The sequence below is a fragment of the Tympanuchus pallidicinctus genome, unplaced genomic scaffold, assembly GCF_026119805.1.
Source record: "Tympanuchus pallidicinctus isolate F22 unplaced genomic scaffold, pur_lepc_1.0 scaffold51, whole genome shotgun sequence".
NCBI lineage: Eukaryota > Metazoa > Chordata > Aves > Galliformes > Phasianidae > Tympanuchus > Tympanuchus pallidicinctus.
In genome coordinates, this window is record NW_026294771.1 from 246,786 (window position 1) to 271,168 (window position 24,383).

The window sequence follows — 24,383 nt, forward strand, 5'->3', positions numbered from 1 at the left end:
GCCCCCCTCTTCCCCTTTTCTATCATCACAACGAGCCCAATTCAAAACATTGCAACATTGCCAACTCTGCTGTGCCCCAGTTTCCCCATGTGTAAAGCAGTGGAGCTGATCCCTGCCTCTCACAGGTATTTGGGAAGCCAAGCTGCTTTCTTGCCACGTGCTCAGGGATGCTGGCACTGAGTTTATTACTTGGTAAAACTAGAACTGCCAGTCCACAGCTCAGAGTGTTTTGTGCTCTGCCAGTCTCAGGGCTGTTGCCTGTCTCCATATCAATGCCGTGGGGACAGGGACATGCAGCAACCCCCACCCACCTCAAACTCACCCACTTTGCCTTCCTTCATCCAAATTCCAAAAACCCAGCAAGCCTCCAGGCAGCAAAACTGACCCATGGAGAGCACTGACAGCGCTGTGCTGCTGCTCCTTCCTTCTCACAGCTGTCAGGAAGCAGCCCAGACATCCACCTGGGGCTGCAATTCCCATTTTTCTCCCTTTGCTGCTGCACTCAGGACCCCACCCCACTGTGCCCACCTGCACTCCCCCACCCCAACTCTCTCCTAACAGCAAGATCCATCACCACACCCGCCCTGCTGCCCATCTCTCATCCTGCATCCTGGTCACTGGCCCTGTAGGGCGTTAAATTCACTTTGTTTCCCATTTCTCCCCTCTCTGTGCATTTCTGGCCCAGTCCCATGACATCTGCAGTGAGCAGGGGGTGTAGGTTTGGGGCAGGGGTTGGAGCAGGGAGGGTTTTCCTGTTCAGTAGAGCAGCTGCAGTGACCCAACCCCATTTATTTTCCTTCTTGCTGGTGCTCCTCAGGATTTGCTGAAGTCACTGCTGTGCAATTCCTAAAAACAAATTTCCCATCCTGCTCCTCCCTCCATCCAACTCCATGGAGCCCCCCCCAAATCACACAGCAGGGCAGCACCTCCTCCTGCGTCAGGAATCCCATCTCCCAGGGATGAAAGCAGATTTTCCTCCAAGCTTTCCTCAAATCTGGAATATGAGTTCCCTCACTCCTTTCCCCCAAAATCAGGGGACAGTGGGATGCAGCAGCTGGGAACAACCTGAGCATCTCACACAGCATCCCAGCTCCTCCAAGTACCGCTGGAATGGGAGCACTGCATCATCCTTCACCTTTCCAGGCTTTCTCCAATCCTTTAATTAGGGTAATAAACTCCATCAGATTACAGATTCCTAATGAACTCAGCTAAAGCACTGCATGCAGGGCTAACCTACAAGGAGCTCGAGTAGAATATATGTACACATATGATTTATATTTCTTCCTTTTTGCCCCCAAATTGCACAGTGCACAGGACTGGAAGGGGAGCACAGAGTGCCCTTGGTATGAGGCAGTCCCTGTGCCCTGTGGTTTTGATTAAAATGCAAAACAGCCAGTGGAAAACAAAGAGAGCCATGGAGCTGGGTTTGTTTAACCGGGATAATGATGCTGTTGATGATGTCAGCAAACTGGGGGGTCTCGAGTGACCCCCGATGGCCCTGTTCCTCTGATTGCTGTGTGGTTCCTCCAGACCTGTCCCGCTGATGGATGAGCTCTTCCCATTGCCTTCAGCAAGGGCAAAAGGTGATGCCTGTGCCTCCCCTTGAGATTTGGGATGACTTTGGGGCTTTTTGGAGCCAGGCTGGGGGCTATGAGGTGGGGGCAGCTCTGGCTGCAGGGTCTCTCCAGCGCCAGAACTGCTTTACATCAATGCCCCCCAGAGCTCACTGTTGAGGTAATCTGGGGGTTCACACCTCAATTTGACTCCTAGCAGAGATAGTGCAAGGGATAAACCATAAAGGATAGAAGCAGAGATTGCAAATGAAGCCCCGAGCTGATGCTTGGAGGTGCTGTCCCTATGGCAACTGCTTTCAGCGCCCCATCCGCAGCGTCCGCACCATTCATCTCCTTTTGTGTGCATCTGTGCACAAAAGAGGGACAGGGAACCTCTCAGAAAGGGTTTATGGGAGCTGGGGGGGCTTTGAGGGGAGGAGGGAAAGGGAGGGATTTGCCTGCAAAGCTGTGGGGGCCCAGCTGTGACCCTCTCCTCCCACATACTGGGGTGTCAGATGGCCAGATCCCAGACCCCCAAATGCTTCCTTCCACCTCCAGCACCCCCAGGTTTAGGGAACAGCTTGGGGAGCTTTTCAGTCTTTGTGTCACTTGGTTGAGACCCTTTTCTATGCTTTTTCTTCCAATTTGGAGGGTGCTGTTTTAGCCCCCACCCAGTGATCTCAGCATGACCCAGATGGGAATCCCCACAGCACAGTCTAGCTGGGCTGAGTTAAGGGCTTGACAGTGGGTGGGTGAAAGGAAGCGATGCTGGGAGGGCAAAGGCATTCCTCTTGGTAGAAAAGCAGAATTTGTGCTGCTTATGGGTGAGTTTTCATGGTATTATTGGAGTGTTGCTCCTGCTTGAGCTTCTTAGAAAGCCTACAGGCTTTATCTTTTTGCAAGCACTGCAAGTTGGAGGCCCAGAGCGATCGTGGCCCTTCCCAGGGCTCGGCTGGATGCATTAACCAGCAGTGGTGTGGTTGGGGGAAATGCATTTCCATCCATCTCCCTGCAGGAGAGGGGCTCTGATTAACGCCTGGCAGCGAAGCGCTCATCACAGTGAGGAGAGTAATGGGGAGAGGGGCTCCTTCCAGGCTCATCACTATTCCTGCAGGGAATAAATCGCTGAGAATTACTGCTGAGAGCTGAGGGAGGGAGCGGGATGGGGGGTGAAGGATGTGGGCGAATGCATCTGCTCCCCCTGGGTGGTGTCCCCAGGCAGGAGGGTGAAGCCCTGGGGCTACTGTGGGTTGTGCTTGGGGAAATGTCACCCTGGAGTGAGACCCCTCATATTATCTGGCAGAATTAAACTCGTAAATAGGGAAAGGGTGTGGGCTGAGCTGCAGCAGAGGAGCTCAGGGTACTGATGTGAGGCTGGGAGGAGTGGGACAGCAGCTCCTGGTCCCACGGTGCTGAGCCTGGCACTGAGCCGGTGCTTGGCCTCAGCTTCCACGCATCTCCAGAGCATCTTCCCAGCAGTTCTGATTGAATCAAAAGGGAGCTAATTTCCCAGTGTGCTGAGATGATGAGCTAAACTAATTGCTGCCTTCATTCCCTATGCAAATCAGCCAGTCGCTGGCCCATGCTAACAAAGCCTGCAGCATCTGCAAGGAGCTGGGCTGTGTGCACTGATTGCTGCTGATCCAGCTCTGTGTCTGCTGCCTTTATGGCATCCACACAGATCCCAGCTCCATCCCCTCTAGCACCCTGCTCAGAGTCAGCCTCTGCCCCTTCAGCATTATGGTCTCAATCACATTGTGGGTTTTTTGTTTGGTTAAATGAACTCTTTTGCAGTGGGTTATGGCTTAGCAGCTGTCTGGTGGGCAGTCTGCAAGCCCAAACCGGAGCCAAGGAAGGAAACAGTGCGTTGTGCTCTGGAAATCAGGTGAGAGCTTTAGAAAGGTCAGATGAATGAAGATCAATTGGCTCAGAGTAATCTGATTGGGATGAGAAGCGCTGTCTGCGGGAGATGCAGCTCTTCCTCAGACCTGCTGGAATTCTCCAAGTAAACAACGCTGAGGGCAGGGAGGAAATTGGTAAATGCAATTTTATCCTGGCTTCTAGAAAGGTTTTAATGAGGTCCATGACATGGGATGGAAATACAGCTGCCAGGGGCTGGATGTTTGCAGCGGTGACCCGGGCGAGGAGAAAAGCCACCAGGGAGGAGCAGTGCCCAGTTTACGGTGTTTTAGTGATTAACCTTCATGGGAACTCCCCAGCTGCAGGTGCTGGGATGCCTCAGCGAGGTCCCTCTGCCCCACACTGCTGCAGGATGCTTTAACATCTTAATAAATCGCGGGCGGTTTGCTCCGAGAGCCGTGCAGCCCGACGCTCACTGCACATTGGAGCCGGGCGGGAGGCACAGGATGCTGGGCTGCAGACTCCCCCGGGAGCCTCGAGACAGGCTGAGAGCAAACAAACCATTACGGCGGCTGCTGTCGCCAAAACTCTCCCCTGTGTTCTCTCCGCCGCGCGCAAACAGCACAACAAACACGCACGTGTCCGCAGATCGTGCTCTGCTGGGGGGAGCTGGGGGCTGTGCTTGGAGTATGGGGGGGTCAGGGATGAATTTCTGCTCGGATGGGCTGAAGTGGATGGGGGGATGTGCAGGGCAGGGGTTGGGCGTTTGGAGAAGTTTGAGGTTCCTTCCAACCCGTTCTATTCTCCAGAGCATCCCGATGCAAGGAGTCAAACCAAAGACCTGCTGCATTTTCTGGCAGTTGGAGCATGAGAGCAGCTCAGGGTGGCTTTTTTTTTACCCACCTCCACCAACCACAAGCACGAGAAAGTATAAGGGATCCATTCGTCATCTCCCAGGGGTGGCTCAGCCCCTCAACCTCCACTCCTCCCCAGAGGGTGGGGGTCACAGATCCCTTATTCTGCCCTCTGGGTGCCTCTGAAGTCCTGGGCAGCCCCAGATGGACAAGGGACAGACCCGGAACCCCGCTGAAACCTGAGCTGAAGCCGCTGGCAGTGATGGATGGGCTGGGGGCAGGCGGCCGCTTCTGAACCTCTCCTTGTTGTAAAAGCATTACGGCTCCCTGGCTAATAAAGAGAGGGATTTGCTGAAGCTGCTCGAGGTCCCATTTTCTCTGGAACCCATTTCCATGGCATGAATCACCAAGAGGAATGAACTCAATTAGTTCAGACAGAAGCAGGAGATAAATCAGGTCCCATTAGAAAACCCTGAGGTTAATTTATGGCCCCGAGCAGCGCTGGCTGTCTCCCTTCTCTCTTCCCCATAAGCAACCTGCTTCAGAGCGAGCCAAGAGCAAGATGGGACCACTGTTATCTTTCCCTGCCATGGGAGATGAGCCGGAGCTATTCAACCAGCTCAGCCCTTTGCCTTGACCAGATGACCCAGATCTGCCAGAGCAGCATTTTTGGTGTGTTTTTTTTTGTGTGTGTGTGTGTGCAGGGAGCATTCATTCATTCTCTTGTTCATTCATTCACTGAGTGTTTCCTGCGAAGGGATGCTTGGAAGAAAGCAGGAGCCTTCCAAGAAATCTGGGCTGGTATTTCCTTTGCAGCAGCCCACAGCCTGGATGCTGGAGCTTTGCCCCATTGCTATGTAAAGGAGTTACATGGGGATGCATCCTGCTCTCCCAACTCCTCTCTTCGGATGATTGGATCCCTGTTAGAAGGAGAGGTGCTGCTGATGGGGGGAGAGCTCTGGGAGGAGCCAGTGAACACAAGCCTGGTCTCTGCCCCTCCTGTAAGCCCTGAACCTGGAGCTGGGCACTTGGTGAGTGCAGTGAAGCTGCACTTTTACAGCAGGAACGAGATCAAGATGCTCCTATGAATAATGCAGCTGCTCTGGTCTCCTTCCAGTCAATGGAGAGGGACAGGAATCTTCCGACGACAATTTATATCTTAGACTGAATCATTGCCAAGGATGAAAGAGGCATCTCCATCCTTGGCTGAGGGATCTGAACGCAGCCACCAGCCCAGGGCAGGTGCAAAAGCTGGCTGCTCTTTGCACACCCATTTCCTCTCAGAAGAGCAGTGGGCTTCCTTAGAGGAGATCGCCCATGTGGGCACGGTGCCTGCTTGCTTTGGGTGCAGTGGGCAAAATAAAAAATAAATAGCTGATGCACTTCAACCATTAGCACGCAGGAAATCTAATTACAGAGCATCCTTTGCACCAACTCCAGCATGGATGAGTACTGCAGCTCTGAAGCTGATTTGGGCCCATCTGGGGGTGGTTTTTGCCTCCTGGGGGTGAAGAAGGAAATGCTTTTCCTCCTGTAGCTGCCAAGAAAGATTCTGAGTGGGAAAGCTTGGGAGAAGCCTCCAGCAGCAGCTGTGGTGCTCACGGGTTGCAGCCTCGTGCCACAGCACTGGTTCTTGTCTGGATGGATGAAGCAGAGCCCAGTGCAGAAACTGGCTCTCACCTTGCACATGGACAGCCCTGGAGCTGCACTGTTGCATCCCATGGCTGAGCAGCTTCTGCTGCACAGGTGGATAATGAGAGGAGCAACCAGAAAAGTGCATTTCCCCCCACATTTGTTTCTGAGAGATGTGGGGTCGCTTGAACAGCAAGAAGCATTTCTCACTACTCAGATGCCTGGATGTGGAGATTTCAGTTTGTTTTGGCTGGAGGTCTTTGTTGGGGATGGGAACATGATCCACTGTCACGTCCTTTCTCATCAGCTTGAGCACTTGGCTTGATTGTGCTGCAAAAACAACTTACCCCCAACTCAGCAGCTACTCCTTGTTCCAGATTTCTGAAATATCCCTTGTTTCCTTTCTATTTCCTTTCTGTCTCTGATGCTTGTTTAACCAGCCGGAGCTTGGAAAGCTTTTAATGATCCTTTGCACAGCATCCACCGTGTCAAAGCTGGGTCATGCTTTGCTATCCTGCATCTTCTGCTCTCAGCAGGTTTCCCTGGGACTCCCTGAGAGTTGATCCAGGAGTGAGAAGCATCTTTCATCCCCCATCTCCGGTGTGGTCTGACAGAGGTGGGCATGGAGGTGGGGCAGGAGCTTCCCTTTGGCTCCTGCATCCCACTCCACATTCAGCATCCCTGCTCATATCCAGCATCCTGGTCTATGCCCTGCCAGAAACAGCAGCCGTGCTGAGATGCAAACCAGCTGATGGCAGCCTGTGCTGGGCAGCTCAGCTCAGAGACTGCATTAATTGTGGGAAGCAGTGGCTGCAGGGCACAGACAGAGGAGCTGGAGGCAGTGATTGATCTGTCTGCTGCGGTGTCCAAGGGTCCTGCCGTGAGCCCAGGCAGGCACTGACAGCATTCTGCTGCAGGACAGCAGTGCCTGTGCCATGCAGGGTGGGTGACAGCACCCTGACAGCACTCGGGTTTTTGGGAGGGGCAGCTGGGATGTGACGCTGCATGGCTCAGCACTGAGCCCTGCTGATGCTCTTTGAGAAACTCCCATGAAAATCCACATTTCCAGCACCTCCTGGGAACATCAAAACTCAGCAAAATTATGCAGCCTGCTTTTATTTTTCCCCTTTTTGAATTTAATTTACAAAAAAAAAAAAGAAAAAAAAGAAAAACAACCAAAACTGTGCATCCCCCACAGTCGCCATCTGCCCCATAGAAAGTGACTCTGGCACGTTCCCCTCCAGGCAGCCCTTCCTGGGCTGCTCCATCCCCATGCCTGCATCCCCAGTGCCACACAGGGACCAGCCCTCACCCCTTCCATATCCACAAGCTCCAAGGGCAGCAAAGCTGCCATAAAACAGAAAACCTTGGGAAAAAAAACTCTTCCATTAACGTGTCCCTGGAGTAACCAGAGCCGGCCCCGGCGCACTGGGGCTCTCCATCACGGTGAATTAACGCACGCTCCCTGGATAACGTTGCAGAGTTTGGGGCAATCTGCATCTAACAGAGTTTCCCAAAGATATTAAGGGCTGGCAGGGATTTGGGTAAAAGCAACAGCTTTGCTTCGTGCTTTTCCAGGCAGATCATCCTTTCCCCTGCAGCTGCCTGTGGCAAGGACACAAAAAAGGGAAGAGAGATGAGAAGGAAGGCGTGGGATTCCCCCAACCTCAGCCCCAGCTCACCTCAACCACCTTCTCTATCCATGCTCTCACCAAGCTCTGGGCAGTGGGATGTGTGCAGGAAGGAGGTGGTGACCCAAACACACCATCTCAATCAGACCCCCAGATATCCCCATCTCTGCCCAACCCTCTGTCAAGCAGCTTTGGGAATGGCCACAAGCTTAATATTTATTAACCATCATAAAACCTCCATTCTGAGGCCCCAGGGAGCAAAGCTGCTGCAGTTCAAACTTCCGAGCCATTGCCTGGGGATGTGACCCCATGTCAGGGGGCTTTGCGTGGAGTAGGAACATTGGGATGCTGATGGCCCTTATTACTGCCTCGTGCATCCCTGAAGCATCCAGCCGTCCTGATGCTTTGGCCATCCAGTGGGTTCTTTCCCCCTGGTTCTGCCTACTTCACCTGCTTGGGATGAAAGATCAGCTTTGGAAGAGGGGGAGAGCAGAGGTCCTCACCATCAGTCTGTTTAACTGGCAGAGAGCACAAGGCTTAATTGAATTCAATGATTTAAGGGTTTCTTTTCTGCTGCAGAGGTGCTGAACAGCTGTGACCACGTCCCAGCTTCAGAGGGAGGGGTTTCTGTTCCCCACCATGCTGTCGCCCATCCTGAGCACCTTCACGGATAATTAATCCTTCATCCGAGCAATAAAAGAATACTTTCTCCCTGTTTTCCTTCCTTTTTGCAAATCAATTCCAGGCATCGGGAACAGCAGCTCCAAGCTCTGCAAGATTATGTTCCTCCAGGTCCGGGACCACAAGCAATGGATTCTGCACTCCCAGCTCCTCTGGTTGGCTCTGCCATTAGCCCGGCAGATTGCTCAATTAGTGGCAATTTGAAAACTGAGCTCGGACCCTAATGCAGAGCCCTGGGCTAATTGCGGGGTAATGAACCCCAGCCGGGCTGGCTCCCAGGCCTGCAGTTCTTGCTCTGAGGGATTTTGGCTATGGGTGCAAGCTGCTCCTCGAACCACTCCCCCCTCCCCAAGCAGTGCTGCAATGATGGAGGGCTGCGTGCCAAAATGCCTCTGCCGGGGGCTGTCAGCAGCTGAGCCCTCACTCGGGATCCTGTGCATGCAGGTGGCACATCCCAAGCACATCCTCAACACCACAGCCTCCCCTTGCCATGCCCATCTCCAGCACAGACGTTGATCTCCTGCCTCTGTCTCCAGAGGATCTGAGAGATTCGGGCTCTCCAGAGACCTGTGCAGGGCTCCGCCTCCCTTTACACCGTCCCCTGGGACCCATTCAGCCCTGGAAAGTCTGGCTCCAATAAACTTCAAAGCTTCCTCCATGCGCGGCCATTAGACAAAGTGTTTTTTTCATCTCCGTTTCGTGCTCAGATTCATTATTTCTGCTCCCTGCTGCCGAGGCTCCCCTCGAGAAACTGCCAAGGGGCAGAGCTGGGGGGCCAGGGGCTCCCTGCCATGGGGCAAGGTTTGCCGTGAAGTGCACAGATCTGATTTTCAGCTCTGCAGAAAGCAAAGCAAAAAACGGGGGGACTGCGCATGATGCATCCTCTGTGCAAGGAATTATCTTGCAAACGAGAGCACAGAGGGGCAGCAATGGGGGGGTGCTGTCTCCAGAGCTTGATATGAGCTCTGCGGATCCCCCGTGGGGCCGGATCCCTCCTTGCTTTGGGGCCAGCTCAGCTTCTAGTGGAAGATTCAAGGACATGAACTGCCACAGGGCTGAAGGACAGAGCTGGGGGCTGCCCAGCGGATGTCCCCCAGCCCCAGGCAGACAAAGAGCCTTTTAGAGGGCTCAGCCGAATGGGATGAAAATGCTCATAATTGGCTTTCTCAGCATCTTTCACCCTATGCTTTGTGATCTGGAAGAGCAGATGAGTTAAGGATGGGTTGGAACAGCCCCTGAGCTGCCTCTTTCCCAGTATCTGCAAATTAAACATGATGTGTGTCAGTGGGGAATTTGGAGAATCAATTGGCAGACAATTAAAGTGCATTGAGATCTGGGTGTATGGAGAAAGAGGCAGCAGAAAGCGTTGGTCTCGGAGAGGTCCTGGTCGTTAGCGGTGCCGGGGAATGAAGATGCTGGGACAGAGCCATCGGGGAAGTAATGCCTGGGGACTGGTGGAAATGCATTTGGCAGAGAAAGCCCCAATCCTTTTAGAAGCTCATAGAGCTAAAGGGAAGGGTTCAGGTGGTGTTTGGCTGGAACTCACATGGCAACTGCCGAAATCCTCCCCTTGGCTCAACCTCGGCCTTGGGCACAGCGATGGGACGATTGTGCCCATGAACATGAGGTGAAGGCATGAGGTGAAGGTGAAACTTTTTGCTTTTGCAGAATCCCTCAAAACACCCCCCAAAATCCTGCTGCACGTTGCTGAGATAACCGTTGCCAATATGAGCCCCAAGAGCCACTGCAGGACCCCAGCCTGGGGTCATGTCAGCAGCACAGAATCATAGAATACCCTCAGTTGGAAGGGACTCATAAAGATCATCCAATCCAACTCCTGGCCCCAGCACGGGGCCTCGCTGCCATTTGGGGACCAGGCGGTGACTCACAGTCCCATGGTTGCTGCGGTCCCCCCCCGGGCGCCAGCACTCTGCCTGCAGGACAAAAGCAGCCCAGCCTGACCTCAGCCGGCATTTTGGGGAGGTTTCTTTTCACGTCCGCTTCCACAAAGCATCGGATTGTTTCCTTCAGCGATAGCATTTCTGCCTCCTACAAAGGGGGGGGAAAGAGGGGGAGGCTCTTCTCCAGGGACTCCTGACAAGTGATAGGAGTGGCACTTGTGCCCACCACCTCCCTGCTGCTGCAGCACGGATCCAACCCTGTGCTGGCTGTGGCTGTGGGGTGCTCAAAGGGGACGCACAGAGGATGCTCTCCTTGTCCTGCATCCCCTGGGAAGAAAACCGGGTGCAACATTTCAGGGCTCCAGCACTGTGCCTCTGGAAGGATGCAGGCTCAAGGGGATGAAGTGACAATGGCAGAGATGGGGGACAGCACCAGAGAAGAAGGGGAATAAAAAGCACACAAACAGAATGCACACACATGCACACACGTCGCCGCAGCGGGAAGCGATCAATGCGGCCGCTGGGAACAGCCCGGCGGGACTGGGGTCACACAGACAACAGCAAGCACCTGGGACTAATTGCACTAAATAAATGAGCAATTAAGGATATTACAGGAAGACTAAAACATCCCAGACCTCTCCTTGACCCCCTCGCAGTTCCCCTGGAAACAGCCAGCAGGTCCAGGCTGCTCTGCTCGGCCGCTGACAGTGGGATGGGAGCTTTGGATCCCCCCTCCTTCCCCAAGATGTCAACCTGCTCCTGGGCCAGGGGGCACAGCAGGGCGGGCAGCTGCCTGTAGCAGGGTGAGAATAAGTGTTATTGTGTGAGGGACTGGCACAGAGAGACAGGGCAGGGTTTGTCCCTGTACAGAGGGAGTCCAGCATTGGAGGATTCCAGCTCTGCACAGTGAGTGCAATGTGGTGGTCCTGGTGTGAAAGCAGAAGGCTGGATTGAGTGCTTTGCTCTAGAGCTGTCCCCATAACGCTCAGAACCATTCACAGTGCATCAGCACTTCCCAGTGAAGGTTATTCCCCTCTGAGAGGACCCCAGCACCATAGACTTCTCCTCAAAGCCTGGCTATGTCTCCCCCAGACAAAGATTTTCTTTCTTAGTTTTGCTTTCAGTACACCAGGGACTGCTTCTGTGTCTTCCAGCATACCCACATCCCCAATAAAGTCACTCCCACCACCCAAAAATAGGCTCCAAAAGAGGACCCAGGGCTTCTCCACCACCCCTCTGCCCACCCTCATGTCTGTGCTAGCAGAGGGCAGCACCCTGCAGAGCTTGCTGTAACAGAGGGGCACAAATAGAAATGCTTTTAGAGCCCCTCTGCAATGGGGTGCATGGCAGAGTGCAGCCAGCAATGAATATAACATGAATGGCAGCACAGCAAAGCATTGATCACCACTGTGTTCGGGTGGTTGCACTCCTGGGGGGGGAGCAGCAGATGGATGGGAGAAGTGATGAAGGTGTCAAAAGAAAGAAAAAAAGGGAAGGGGAAAAGAGGAGAGAGAAGCCCCCAAGGCTGGGGGTAAAGATGACACATAGTGCTGCTTGGGATATGAGCAGCTGAGTGCATCTTCAGGTGAGCATGACTGTGCTGAGCTTTGGGAAGAGGAAAACCTCCTCATTATGCTCCTCATCATGTGATAGGGAATTAACAAGCAGTTAACGAGATAATGAGGAGGAGAGTTCAGCCCCTCCTGGGGCTATAAGTATAGATGTAGTGTCTGACCCTTATTTTTTGGTTTGTACGGCCCTGAGCATCGTAGAAGCCTTTGTCTGCAGTGCTGCAGTCTTCAGCAGTGGGAGATAAAGAGCAGAAGCTGAGGTATGGCTGAGGCTTTGGGTCGGTGCTGCTGTGGGATGGGTGCTGGGGGGGGTCCCTCCAGGCTGGGTTTTTCCTGCTCCCCCCCACATCCCCTTTGCTCTCTGAGCACATGCTCAGCCAATAGTCCATTTGTTGGGAAGGAAATAAAAATGTATCCAATTAAAAAGCTGATAGCCACAACGAGAAGAGGGTCAGTGGTTCACTGCTAATGCAAGCAGATTTTCTTCTGATTCATTAAGTCATTAACTCCCTTTTAATTGGAACTCCTTTATGGGGAATGCATTTTACCTTTACAGAGAAAATGGGAATTGAGCAACGGAGTAAACCCTGCTTGCAGCACGCTGTGCTGCTGGGGAGCCAGGTACCTGCTGCTGGGAGCTCTGCTGGAGGCTCAGGATCACATCCTGTGTGTGTTCCAGCGGCAGGATCTGCAGCAGACCCCAAAGCACAGCCCTGTGGGGTAGAGGAATGAATAGAAAGGGATGTGGATGAGGCTCCATCCCTTCCCCTTTTCTGGTTTTTTTTCAGCTAAATTGGGGAGGTGGGGGGGAAGGAGCTGGGGAATGGCTGGATGGTGTGAGGAAGGAGCTAGGAAATGGTTGGGTGGTGTGAGGAACATAACAGGGCTGTTGGTTTTGAGGGCCACAGCGTTCCCTTGCTCAGCCCCAGCTTCCTAGGGCTGCTGGCCGGCAATTAGCAGCCATTACAGCCTCGCTGGGAGCAGCACAGGGATTAATGCAGCTGCTTTCAGCCTGCTGTTCTCTGCCACCGAGGAGGAAACTTTGTTAAGCAGCGATAAGCATCGAGAGCAGCATCCAGGCCAGCAGAGCCAGCCTGGCCCCGGTGCCCGCGGCTCTGCCGGACTCTGGGAAGCCCAATGTTTCCAATCCAGCCACATGGGTGGTTGCTACAAGCGGCTTCACCCCAAAATGTTGCCTGTTGGGATTAAGTGTAATCACAGCTTGCTCCAAACCCTCCAGGATTTTCCAGCCTCAGACTCAGCACAGCTGTGCCAGGCGGGTTTGCTTCCCCGGGGTGAATCAGGTGAAGTTGCCCAAATGAAAGACAGGCTCAATTTTAAAGCAGATTAATTAAACTGCATTAAGGCCCTGTGTGGACAGAGTTCAGAATGAAAACAGCCTTTAACTCGATTTCTCTGACTTGCAAATTGTGGCAGGGAAGTCAGCTGAAATCACATTAAGGCTGTTTCCACTCTGAACCGTGTCCTCACAGGGGTTTAATGTAGTTTAACTAATTTGATTTAAATGCTCATTGAGATTAACTGGGTTACATGCCCTGTGTGGGGCTTGGATCTGCTTGGGCTCGGGTCTGGGCAGGAGGAATGTGGTAGCAGTCTGAGCCCCGTCCTGTTGTGTGCAAACCAAAAGCACATTTTGGGTTGGAAAAACTGAATTTCTGCTGAAAGCAATTCTCTCATCTGAAGGATGTCGTGAAACAACAACAGCAACGCACACGTGGAAATGGAGGTGGCTCAGGGAATGCATCGATTGCAAAAAGAATGAGGGGGGGAAAAAAGGAAACAAAAGCGAAGTCATCGTGCACAAATACCCTCTGCTCAGTGGTTTTTGGCTGCAAGGCTTAGGGCAGGACTGCAGCAGCTTGGGATGCACACCCCTGGGGCTGTTGGCCGATGGGCACTTGAATTCTCCGGCGTTTGCACATCTCATGCCATACATTTTTTTTCTGAGAGCACTCAGGGCTGGGGGACGCTTGGGAGGCTGCACAAGAGGAGGCTTTTTGTTCCTGACATCGCCACGGCTGCATCGCTGGAGGACAATGAGCCGCTTCTTGCAGCCTGGGCTGGCATCTTGGCTTACTAAGGTTTTGCCCTGTGGAGGAATGTTCCCCTAAAATACAGTGGATGGCTGCAGCAGCGTTAAAGACTCCAATGAAGGTGACAGCTTGCAGTCCTGGGAAAAGGGAATGCTGCCTTTGCTGCCTGTTAGTGGGATTGAGCCCTGTGTTGCTGCAGTACGAAGCTCCACGGCCTCGTTCACATCAATCCCTGGGGTGCAAAGAGGTGTCAAACGCTTCTGGCTGCTTTGCGGAGAGGAAACGCTGCTTTTCCGGCAGTGAGCAGGAGGTCTGTGGGGGTTTAGTGCAGCTGTTGTGCGCTGTGATGGCTTTCAGATCCTATCCTGTCCCAAGCGCCGATCGTGGCTCAGGGCTGATGATGCCGGATGGTTTTTATATCTATCTGCCATTTCAGGCTGTGTTTTTGCAATGAGGATGGATTTTCCCACTGAGTTGCACTGGGCTTGAGATGCTGAGTGTGGAGACTGCAGCTTCAAAATAAGCAGAAGAACACAGAGCCTCCATCCCAGCTCCGGAGATGTAATTCCCTATCCCCACTGGGAGAATTCAGACTTACTTTCATCCCCCTGAATTTAGAGGCTGGATCAGGGACAATGGGAAACGTGCTGTGTCCTCAACACCGTACAGCAGCACTTCAGCCGGTGCTGCTGCTAGCGTCACCCTGCCTGAAGTGCCCTCCGGCTGTTCCCTGCACAAAGGGCCCATTTTCTTCCAGTTTTGCCATTTTTGAAAGCTGCCGCTGAGCCTTCGCCCCATGGGTGTCACCAACCCTGGGCCGGGGGAGAGGGGGTGGAGCATAAATGGGGTCCAGCAGATCTCCTGGGGGATTCAGATGCCCCATTGTGATTCAGGGGGGACGTTGGGGATTATTGACAAACCAGCTCATCGGTGATCACCCCAGTGCTGTGGTTTGCACTGTGGTTTCTGGGACCTTTCCCAATTATCGCCATTTTCACGTGTTGTTTTCCCTCTTTGGGAAATGCTTGTTTTGCATGGTGAGGGAAAAGGAACGGAGCAGCATAATCTGCAGCAGGGGACGTGCCCATAATGGATGCACGGTGTGGAGCCATCCTGGCCAGTGGGATGCTCACAAATCCTGAGTTTAATGCCTGAATTGTGCCCTAGTGAACCCCACGCTGACAAGCATAAGTATCATGGTGTTTATAATGGCTTTGTCGCGGGTTAAGAAGGTATTTGATGAGGCGAAGCAAGACAAAGACCTCCTGGGGCGAAGTCATCCTTTGGGTAAATGCCAGCGCTGGTGAAGGGAGAAGACTACATCTCCCAGGGTGCCCTACGGCCATCATGGCCGCCAGATTGTGCGGTGCTAAATACTACCAATCCCAGAATGCAACGCTGTCCAACATGGCTTACCAAAAGTGCTTCCGGAAGACTACATGTCCCAGCTCCTGGCTGGAGGACTACAGCTCCCAATACGCTGTCACGTTCCGACAGGCTTGGCCCAGCAGAGGTGTGGCCCAGTCAACGGCGGTGACATCGCTTCTGCCGCCCGCTCCTCGCAGCGCTGCCGCTCCGGGTCTCTGGAGGGAGCAGCAGCTCACCCAAGGCCTACTGGGCGCCTCAGCAAGGGGTAGTGCGCATGCGTCGGGCCGCGACGCGCGCGCGCAGCCTCACTGCGCATGCGTTCTTCGCGCAATCGGCGCGCGAGTTTTCCGGGCGCAGCAACGCGCATGCTTGCCATTCAGGCAGACGGCACCGCGCTTGCGCGGCAGCAGGGCAGGGCGAGCGGCTGTTTTGCGCATGCGTCCCGCCGTAGGGTGGAAGCGCCCATGCGCGGAGCCGCGCGCTCTGAGGCTGAGGAGCAGCCGCTGCCTCGCCCCGCTCCGGGCGGCAGAGGGCAGCGCTGGCGCGGAGCTCTGTGGAGAAGCGAAGTCTTTCTTGTCTTTGCGCACTTGGGCTCCGCGCTGACTGACTCATAAGAACGCTCGAGGCCCAAAGTGAACGTGATTTTATTGTCTGTCGGTTCTGGATGTTCTGGGGTGAGTCATTGCGGGTGATCTAAATGTCCCAGCGTGGTACGTTTAATGTGTAAAAGCACAGATTTCAGCACGTATATAATGGTGAAGGTTAGGGGGGAGGGGAAGGAGAACAACCACAGACAGCTGCACCTGTGCAAAATGACAGCGCGGGGCTGCAGTCACCTCTTCATCTCAGCCTGCTCTGCCCACGGAGGGTGGGTGGGATCGTTCCCTCATGGGATGCTCTGCTGTGCTGGGCGTGGGATGGAGGAGCTTTGGGTTTGGGTAGTGAGACCCCCCCCACTGCCAGCTGAGAGGAAAACGACTGCTTTCACATATAGAGGAGGGCAGCAGGACGGCTGAATGGAAACAGGGTTATGCTGGGAGTGTAGAACCATGAGGTGGTTAAGAATCATTGAATGATTGGGCTGGAAGAGACCTTAAGGATCATCAGGTTCCAACCTTGTGCCGTGGGCTGGCTGCCCCTCAACAGATCAGGCTGCCCAGAGCCCCATCCAGCCTGGCTTTGGAGACCTCCAGGGATGGGGCACCCATGCTTCTCTGGGCAGAAGTGCCAGAGGCTCATCCCCCTCTATGCAAAGAATTTCCTCCTTTCATCCAACCTAAATATCCCCTCGTTTAGTTTAAAACCAGCTCTCCTTGTCCTATCGCTATCAGACTGTGTAAAAGGTCAGTCCTTCTCCTGCTTGTAAGCTCTCTTCAAGTGTGGGAATGCCATGATAAGCTCTTCCTGGAGCCTGCTCTAACCTTAACATGCCCAGCTGCCTCAGCCTTTCTTCATAGGAGAGGTGCTCCAGCCCTTTGGTCATCTTCATAGCTCTCCTCTGGAGCCACTCCAACAGCTCAGCGTCCTTCTTGTGTTGGGATTGAGTTGGGTTCCAGTTCTCACCGTGTCCTGACGTTCAGTAAGGCAAGCAGCTTCAGCTTTAAAACCAGAAGAGTGTTTTTTCCCTCTCATTCAAGCTAGTCATGTAGAAAACTCCGTGTAACACTTTAAAGAGGTACTGAATGCCAGCACTTGAGGTGCAAATCTTCACTGACATCTTTTTGGTCATTTCCGTAGAGAAGGTTATCAATTCTAGGGATGATCTCAAAGGATCTCCAAGGACTTGGTCCATGCTTCATGAAAAAGCATCTACGAGTACGGAAGACAGTGTTGATTTGCAATGAGCATGCTGCTAAATGACATCAGGGCAGGGACCTCTTTGGCACAACAGTCTAACCTTACTGCCTCTCCAATTTCTATTAGGCTACATAAATTAGATCTGTACAGAACAATTATTCAAAAGGGATCATCCTTCCAGAAAGTAGGAAAACCTAATTATTTCTTTACTATACGAAAACTCCTTCAGGTTAGCAGTCTTGAATGCTGTTTGTGAACAATGACTCATATGCTTCTGCTCTTAAGGGAGGTGATCAGAGTTTATTTTGCGAAGTTTGGCAGGCAGATTATCTTCCAATTTCATCTTCAGAGCACGCATACTTTTAGGCATCTTCTGGACTGAGTCTAAGCTTCAGCATTCATTTTTAAGGCTTTCAGCTGTATCCTGTCATCACCGTCTTCACCGTTGGAGATGGAACTCATTTCTTGAATATTCAGGAGATCCCCAGTACTGCAAGTCTTCCCTGCGTTAGCAGAACTCATTCTGAGGACTCTTTTTGGAAGGTCTTCCTTTCTTGAGCTAATCTTCTGAAGTTTAAGAGGGAGTTTGTTTTTTTCTTCTGCGATATCAATGCAGTCAAGTGAACAAACCTTTTCTTTTCTGCTTTTGTTGTCAACAGGACTATTCCAAGGGGACGACAGAGACAGGTTTTCTTCTTGCTCTTTGACGCTGTAAGGAGGAGTGGGGACTTCAAATGTAGCATGAAACTGAGAATAATCGACACGGAAAAAGCCATCTTCCAGGGACATCACTGGGAGGAATCTGTGACCCCAAAGAACTTCATCTTCCGTATATGAGGTCCTAGCTTGGCAAGTCATTCCTGTGGAGGCAGAGACAAGAGAATGACGTTGTAACATAAGCAAGTGAGTAGACCAGGGGTGCAGCTTAGGACAAGAGTCACATAAGAATGCTGTGCTCCTCTACGTGCCTGCAGAGGCCAGCTAGGAACTGGCAGAGAGTGTCTCAAATGTATTCTATTCTTAAATCAGTAGTGCAGAACCCTATGGCTAAGAAAGCCATTTAGCATGGTGCAGACCAACGAAGGTTGATATCTTATGGTAGGATGTTACAGAACATTCAAGGATCAACAACTGCCAAGACTGAAGACAGAGACTTACAATTAGAGCACACGTGTCACCACGTTGCCGTGTCTTACCTGTAGTCTCCACAATTCCTTCAAGGATGACAACTATTTCAAACTGCTCGCTTCTTAGTGATCTTTGTGAGAGACAGAAAAAGGGGCTCTTTGAGTTAATTTCATGACAGATCGTTAATGGAGAAACCAAGAACAGCTGGTCAGCTCCAGTTCCAAATCCAACGTCCAGCTCACACTGGTCTAGTGGCAGAAATTCCCCCTCTGGTGTCTGTCGGGACTAGAGATGGAAAGACAGCTCAGTAAGCACTGTGTGAAGCAAAACACAAGGAGCAATGCAATGGAATTTAAAACTGCCTCTCTGCTAACATTATTAGTTCTGCATTGGGTCATTGTATAGAGATAGTGCTTTGCATGTGAAGTTGATGAATACGACCAGTGTTGGCATTTGTCGTGCCACCTCATGGTCTCATCATCATCTACAGACTTCATTGTGCCATTATACGTGTTTTACAAATCACTGACAATAATATCAGGTACCACACTTTCCTCCTTATGGCAGATACTTGTTATGGACATCTTGCAGCAAAAGTTCCCATTGGTGAGAACAGAATCAACAAGTTACGCATGCTTTCATGAATTGTTTGGATTTACATTACATTATTTTTGTATTTTCTTTTGCAGAAACTGTGATGTACATGCAAGGACTTTAAGGTAAGCAGCATAGTAATGGCAAAGCACATCTGGTGAATCTCATTTGCACAGAGTTGTCCAAATCAATGTTACTGATGATAATGCTAATGATGCTTCCCTTCCCAATTACTACATGCCACGTACCACATGGTATTTCTTATTGGTGTAATTCAGCTAAGTTCCCCATTTGCATCATTTCATTGGTCTATTAAAAATACTGATGGGTTAGGTGTTTTTTTGTTGGTTTTTTTTCTAGCTTCCTAAAATTTTCCTAGCATTCAAAACAACTGAGAACATGCAGCAGTTGACCAGGCAGGTCCTCCACTGATGGCTTCAAACTGCTGGAAACCGATTGTTAAAATTAAAGCTTTGCAGAGCCTATTTAAGATCCTATTATTTAAAATCCTTTCTGTTTTATTGCTCGATTAGAAAGCACGTGATTGTTTGAGAAGCTTATTATTGATCATGAATGAGAGATAATTGCGTAGCTGCTAGTTTGTTCTGTCTGTTTTGATAAATGTGTTGGTTCCATTACGTGGAAACTCCGTCCATTAGTGATAGGGAACAAGCTGAAGCAAGCAGTTTTGCTGTTGACTCCAATCTAATAGGTTTTCTTCAGGGGAAAGAAAGTTTCTATCTTTAACAACAACAAATCCCAAGCAACAGCTGTACTTTGAGATTGTCTCTCTGATTTCTGGTGTATTAAAAAAGCTGAATATCTCACTGCCTGGCATTTACTGTGATTCCTGAACCAGTTTAGATAGCTGGTGGAGTACTGAGCCTTACTCACACAATACAATACAATGCATTGTTTTATTTATCTGTTATGTGTTTGGTATTCTGCTCAAATAAGTAAATAAATGTATCTCCTCCTAAATAACCGAAGTTGTCCCTTAGGTAAGAGATGGTTTCTCCACGGCTGAGGAGGACAAGGGACACATCAGCTGACTGCTTGTAAAAGCGTTCTCAGGTATTACAGTGCTTTGAAAGGTAACACAGAGCAGTAGGAAATAAAAAGGGATCAACCCCCCCTGCTACTTACGATTGTGACACTGTTACATGCAAAGGTGCAATCAAACTACTGCAAAAATATCCCTCATCTTTTTTTGAGGGAAGCTGCAGTTCCAGGCTGCAGACAACACTGCTGTTTTTGTTGCCTGGCTACTGTTCAGCAGGTGCACAGCTGGCAGCATACAGTTTTTGCTCCAAGGCAACAAGGCTTAACATGAACTGTATGAACCACACGTGAGCCTGAAATTTCCCCAAAGTTTTATAGAATGCTATTACCAAAGATGTGCATATTTGCACAAATCACTGCCTGAATGATCTGTTTCCATCTGCAAACAGTTTTTCTCTGGGGAAAAGTCTACTGAGTTGATTTGATGGAAGTAAACAAATCCGGTGAGGATGATTAGAGGTAACAGACCTGGGAGGAAAGCAAAAGGTTGTGCTTGAGGTATTTAGCACCTGCACACGGGACTGATTTATGCAGAGCATGGAGAATTTTGAAGAGGAGCTTATTTGTTAAGTAAAAATAAACGATCCTAAACAAAGAGTTTCACAGCTCTCACACGTTAAGACTTCCAGCCATCAACCTCTGTTGCACACAGCTGTGCTCAGAGGAGCACAGAAGGCAGCACAGGACTGTAAACTGCCAGCAGTTTGGAAGGGACACTGAGATTCTTTATTTTGACCTCACACAAAGCCAGATAACTTTCACAGATGAATGCACCAGGACACAAATAGTTAGAAATGCCCCAGCTTTGATTTTCAGTGTGACAACAGTTGGGAAATCCAAAGGTCTACGTGAGTTGCACCAAAGGTTATTTGCCTCACAGTTAAGAAAAAACCCAAACTCCTTAGGTATGTAGATTCATTCATCTGTACCTTTCTGCCACTGGATTCTACATTCCTCAGCTTTCCAAATCAAATTCTCCTATGCTACCAGCTGAAAAACTCTATGGAAAGCTGTCACACCAACATTATGATGGTTATCAGTGAAATCTACTGAATATCCTAGGACGTTTGTGATGCCACTCAGACAGACTTAGATTGGTGTACTTTTTTATTTTAAAAAAACAAAGGTAAGACCTCCATTACTCCAACTGAAACATGAAGCTTAATACTAAATACAGCTCCTATCTCAATGGCAAAGTGGGGTAAGGCACACTCCTTCACATTGTGTGACACAAGTAAACATCTTGCTATCTAATCCAACACAGGAGTGTAGCAAGATCAGCTGTCAGCAGCACTGCAGGAAGCACAGCCAAAAGCACAGAGCACAAAACAGGCAGGACTTGCTACAGAGAGATGGTTTGGGAGTTACATCACATCCATCATGGGCTTACAGGATGCACAAAGGAAGCTGCTGCAAAGCAGCTGATGTAAATTCATCTGCTGCTGGAACAGCTGCTGCCTCTGCTGGGACAGCATGTCCTGTTCAAGGGGCACCTCGACAAACTGGTGAGGATTTAGAAGGCTGAGGGCTACTGTGGGCTAGAAGACACCACTTGTAGTGGGCATTGAGGGTGCAGCTTGTGCACGTTTACTTGTAAACATTCTTGTGGCAATAGCTTTGATTTGCCAAAGGTCGCCAAGAAGCTTGAAGACAAATCAAGGGCATTGGTGATCATTTGTAAGAGCTGTAAGAGCTCAGGTATTACTCAGGGATTCACTGCTTAATGTGTGAAACAACTATTGTAAGATGAATCAGTCCTTATCAAATGCTCTCCTGTTTTCTCTACAAACCAGCATTGTGCAGCGATAGAATTATTAGCAGTGCACCAGGCTGTGTGTTCAGTGTGTCATTTCAAAAGAAGTTTACAGTGAATTGCCATCAGTGTAAAAAATCACAGCTGTGAAACTGCTCCTGTTCTGCTTTGACTTGCATTCCATCTTGGATGATGGCCAGAAACAAATACTTTAAAGGAGGATTTCTGATCATTTTCGGTGCTAGAAATCAGCAAAAATAATGGATTATCTGGCTTTCTGATTCCTACAAAAATGCTCCATTGTAATTCTCAGCAGTTCTTTTTCATGTACAAATCCAACCGCTTTCTGAATCTTAGTAGAGCTCCATTTTAAAAGGAATTCTTTGACAAGAAAAATTAGCAGCTAAGTCAAGCATTCAGCACAAAGCAGAGGAAAAGCAGTCCTTCACATTTACTGTTGTCTTATCAGCTACTGTATCAGGCTTGTTTCTGCAGATTATTAAAATGGCCAAGCAGTTGCTCCGAAAAGAGGATTACCACAGAGAACATGAAACATTTATGACATTCATATTCTGAAATTAACATAATCATCAGGATTCAGCTGCTGATGCAGCCCATCAGGCATGCCCCTGTGACAAGACACAGCTGCTCTGAGCTGTTCTGTTGCTTCCTCTCGACATGCCACTCAACCACACAGTATTTTCCTCCTATTCTATTCTTGCCCAGTGTATCTGAGGTCTCCCATGGCTGCCAAACAGTTCTGCCTTCTCTATTTATCTATTAGTTGAATTTGAGTTCCAGTCCTTTTTTTGCATTCTGAATTATGCTGACCCTTGTCAGTGCTTAACAGATAGATAGCAGTGAAAATCAAAGGCTTTTCCACTCAAGCTCTGCAGTGCTGGAAGGCCACAGGCAGGACCCATGGGGTAAGGAACTACAAGTGAAAGCCCCCCTGAGGGACAAAAAGGGGGTTCAGAGCAGCTTGGCTGCTCTTGGGGCAAGTGGTTTCTCTCGACCTGTGCTCTCCCAGCATCACCCACCACAACCTGCTGCCTCATCCTGCTTCCAATTCCAGGCCTCACCTTGATCAGCTTGCAGCGGATCTGGGCAGAAACCATGTGGCTGTTGCGGAGGTTGCCGACCCGGAACATGAGGCAGAGCTTGCCATCCCGCTGCGAGACCACTGCGGCACGGCTGAACATGAGGGTCTCAGCTCTCTTTTTGGGCTGCGACATCTTGATGAACATGCAGCCGATGAGGAACGCGTCGACGATGGAGCCCAGCAGCGACTGGAAGAGGAAGAGCACGATGCCCTCAGGGCAGCGCTCGGTAATGTAGCGGTGCCCGTAGCCAATGGTGGCTTCGGTCTCTATGAAGAAAAGGAAGGCGGAGGGAAAGTTGTACACGTTGGCCACGCACGGACTGTAGGTGTCATCGTGTGCCCGGTGCAGGTCGCCTCGCAGGTAGGCAATGCCCCACCACATGGAAGCCATGACCAGCCAGGCGACCGTGTAGGTCAGCAGGAAGATGAGCAGGTTCCAACGCCATTTGAGATCCACCAGCGTGGTGAAGAGGTCGGAGAGGTAACGGCTGCTCTCACCCCCCAGGTTCCCGTGTTGCACGTTGCAACGCCCGTTCTTGTCCACAAAGCGCTGCCGCTCTCTGCGGCTACCGGCAGCGGCAGGGCCCACCGCCTGGTACTCATCGCCGAACTTCCTCCTCACTGCAGCCATGCCCTCGCCGGGATGTGGGATGCAGGGATTCCCGTTCAGCCGGAGCCGCCGCCAGCGCTGCCCGCAGCCGACGGGAGAGCCGGGCCGGTGGGCGGCAGCGGGGCGGAGCGGAGCTCGCTGGGTCCCAGGGGATCGGGATGGCAGTGAGGTTTCCCCCCCCCAGCGCCTGGCAGCCCCGCTTTGGTCCACGCAGCCGGCGCCCTGCTGTATCCCAACCTCGTCTCGCTGTAGCAGCCGGGTAGCGGAGTGAGAATAATGACGGGAGCGGCTGCCAGGCATCCGCCGAGAGGCCGAGCTGCCGGCAGCTCCGGGATTTTAAAGGGAATTCCTGAAATAGGTCAGCGTTTAAAGGGATGCGATCATGCTAATGCTTAGCCCGAGTTTAAATGAAAATAAAGATTGCAAAGGCAAACGAGGTCTTATCTATCAGAATTAGATAGTAATTACATCTACGAGTTGTGCATTTGTGTTTACGGTCCAATTAGCAGAGATGCTGTTCAGAAGAGCTCCCTAAGAGCTTAAGTGATTTTAATGCAGTTCTCATGTTTTTTAATGGACAGAAAAGATCCGAAATTGGCAATTATTAATTGTGTTAGAAGCTCTAATTGGGGTTAGGCTAGTGATTTTTATTGCCCGGCATATTAATATTTAAAAAGTGTTTTTCCCTCCTCAAAAATAATTAGTATTTTAATTCTCAGTTACATAAGAGCAGCACTGTAATTCAAGTCACTCATTCCAACACCTGATTTTTGGCAAATCATTCTCATTATAAGATAGTGGCCGGTGTTTATTGGCATTTTTAGAAAACAGCCTATAATCACTGGTAATTGTGTGTTGCTTCAGTTCTGAATGAGCTATTAGTGTGTGCAGAGTTTAATGTCAGTGTTTTACCGTGTGCTACAGAAGGATCTTTAAGATGTTCACACCACACGATAGAAGCCTGTTTGTTCCGTCTTCAGCCCTGGGGAGCAGTGTCTGCATTTCTTTTATTGTTCTCTCACTCTGCAATGTCTTCCATCACCCATCTCCTTAAAGGAAAACAAAAATCCCCCAAACCTCTCAAACGTCCTCAGCCAATCCTTTCCACAGCAATATGCAAGGACAAAACACGTCAGCCCTGATGGTTTAATGATTATTAAGATATTAGGGATCATTGCTCTTCTTTCTCTCTCTCTTTTTTTTTTTTTAAACTCTTCCTCTATCTCTGCATG

The 24,383-nt window shown here is 50.7% G+C and overlaps 1 protein-coding gene and 1 long non-coding RNA gene across 2 annotated transcripts; one reads left to right on the plus strand and one right to left on the minus strand.

Annotated features, from left to right (window-relative positions):
* Nucleotides 1–11,752: 11,752 nt before the first annotated feature.
* Nucleotides 11,753–22,597, plus strand: LOC128091777 (uncharacterized). Its single transcript, XR_008211509.1, has 5 exons — nucleotides 11,753–11,943; nucleotides 13,388–15,779; nucleotides 17,562–17,805; nucleotides 18,720–19,698; nucleotides 22,515–22,597. It is a non-coding gene; the product is annotated as an uncharacterized LOC128091777 (long non-coding RNA).
* On the minus strand, nucleotides 15,739–23,466 carry LOC128091760 (G protein-activated inward rectifier potassium channel 1-like). Its single transcript, XM_052705026.1, has 3 exons — nucleotides 22,522–23,466; nucleotides 18,099–18,315; nucleotides 15,739–17,762 (listed from the first exon to the last, which is right to left on the minus strand). Exons 1-3 carry the CDS (start codon nucleotides 23,449–23,451, stop codon nucleotides 17,287–17,289), a joined length of 1,623 nt encoding a protein of 540 aa, XP_052560986.1. The 5' UTR covers nucleotides 23,452–23,466; the 3' UTR covers nucleotides 15,739–17,286.
* Nucleotides 23,467–24,383: the final 917 nt, after the last annotated feature.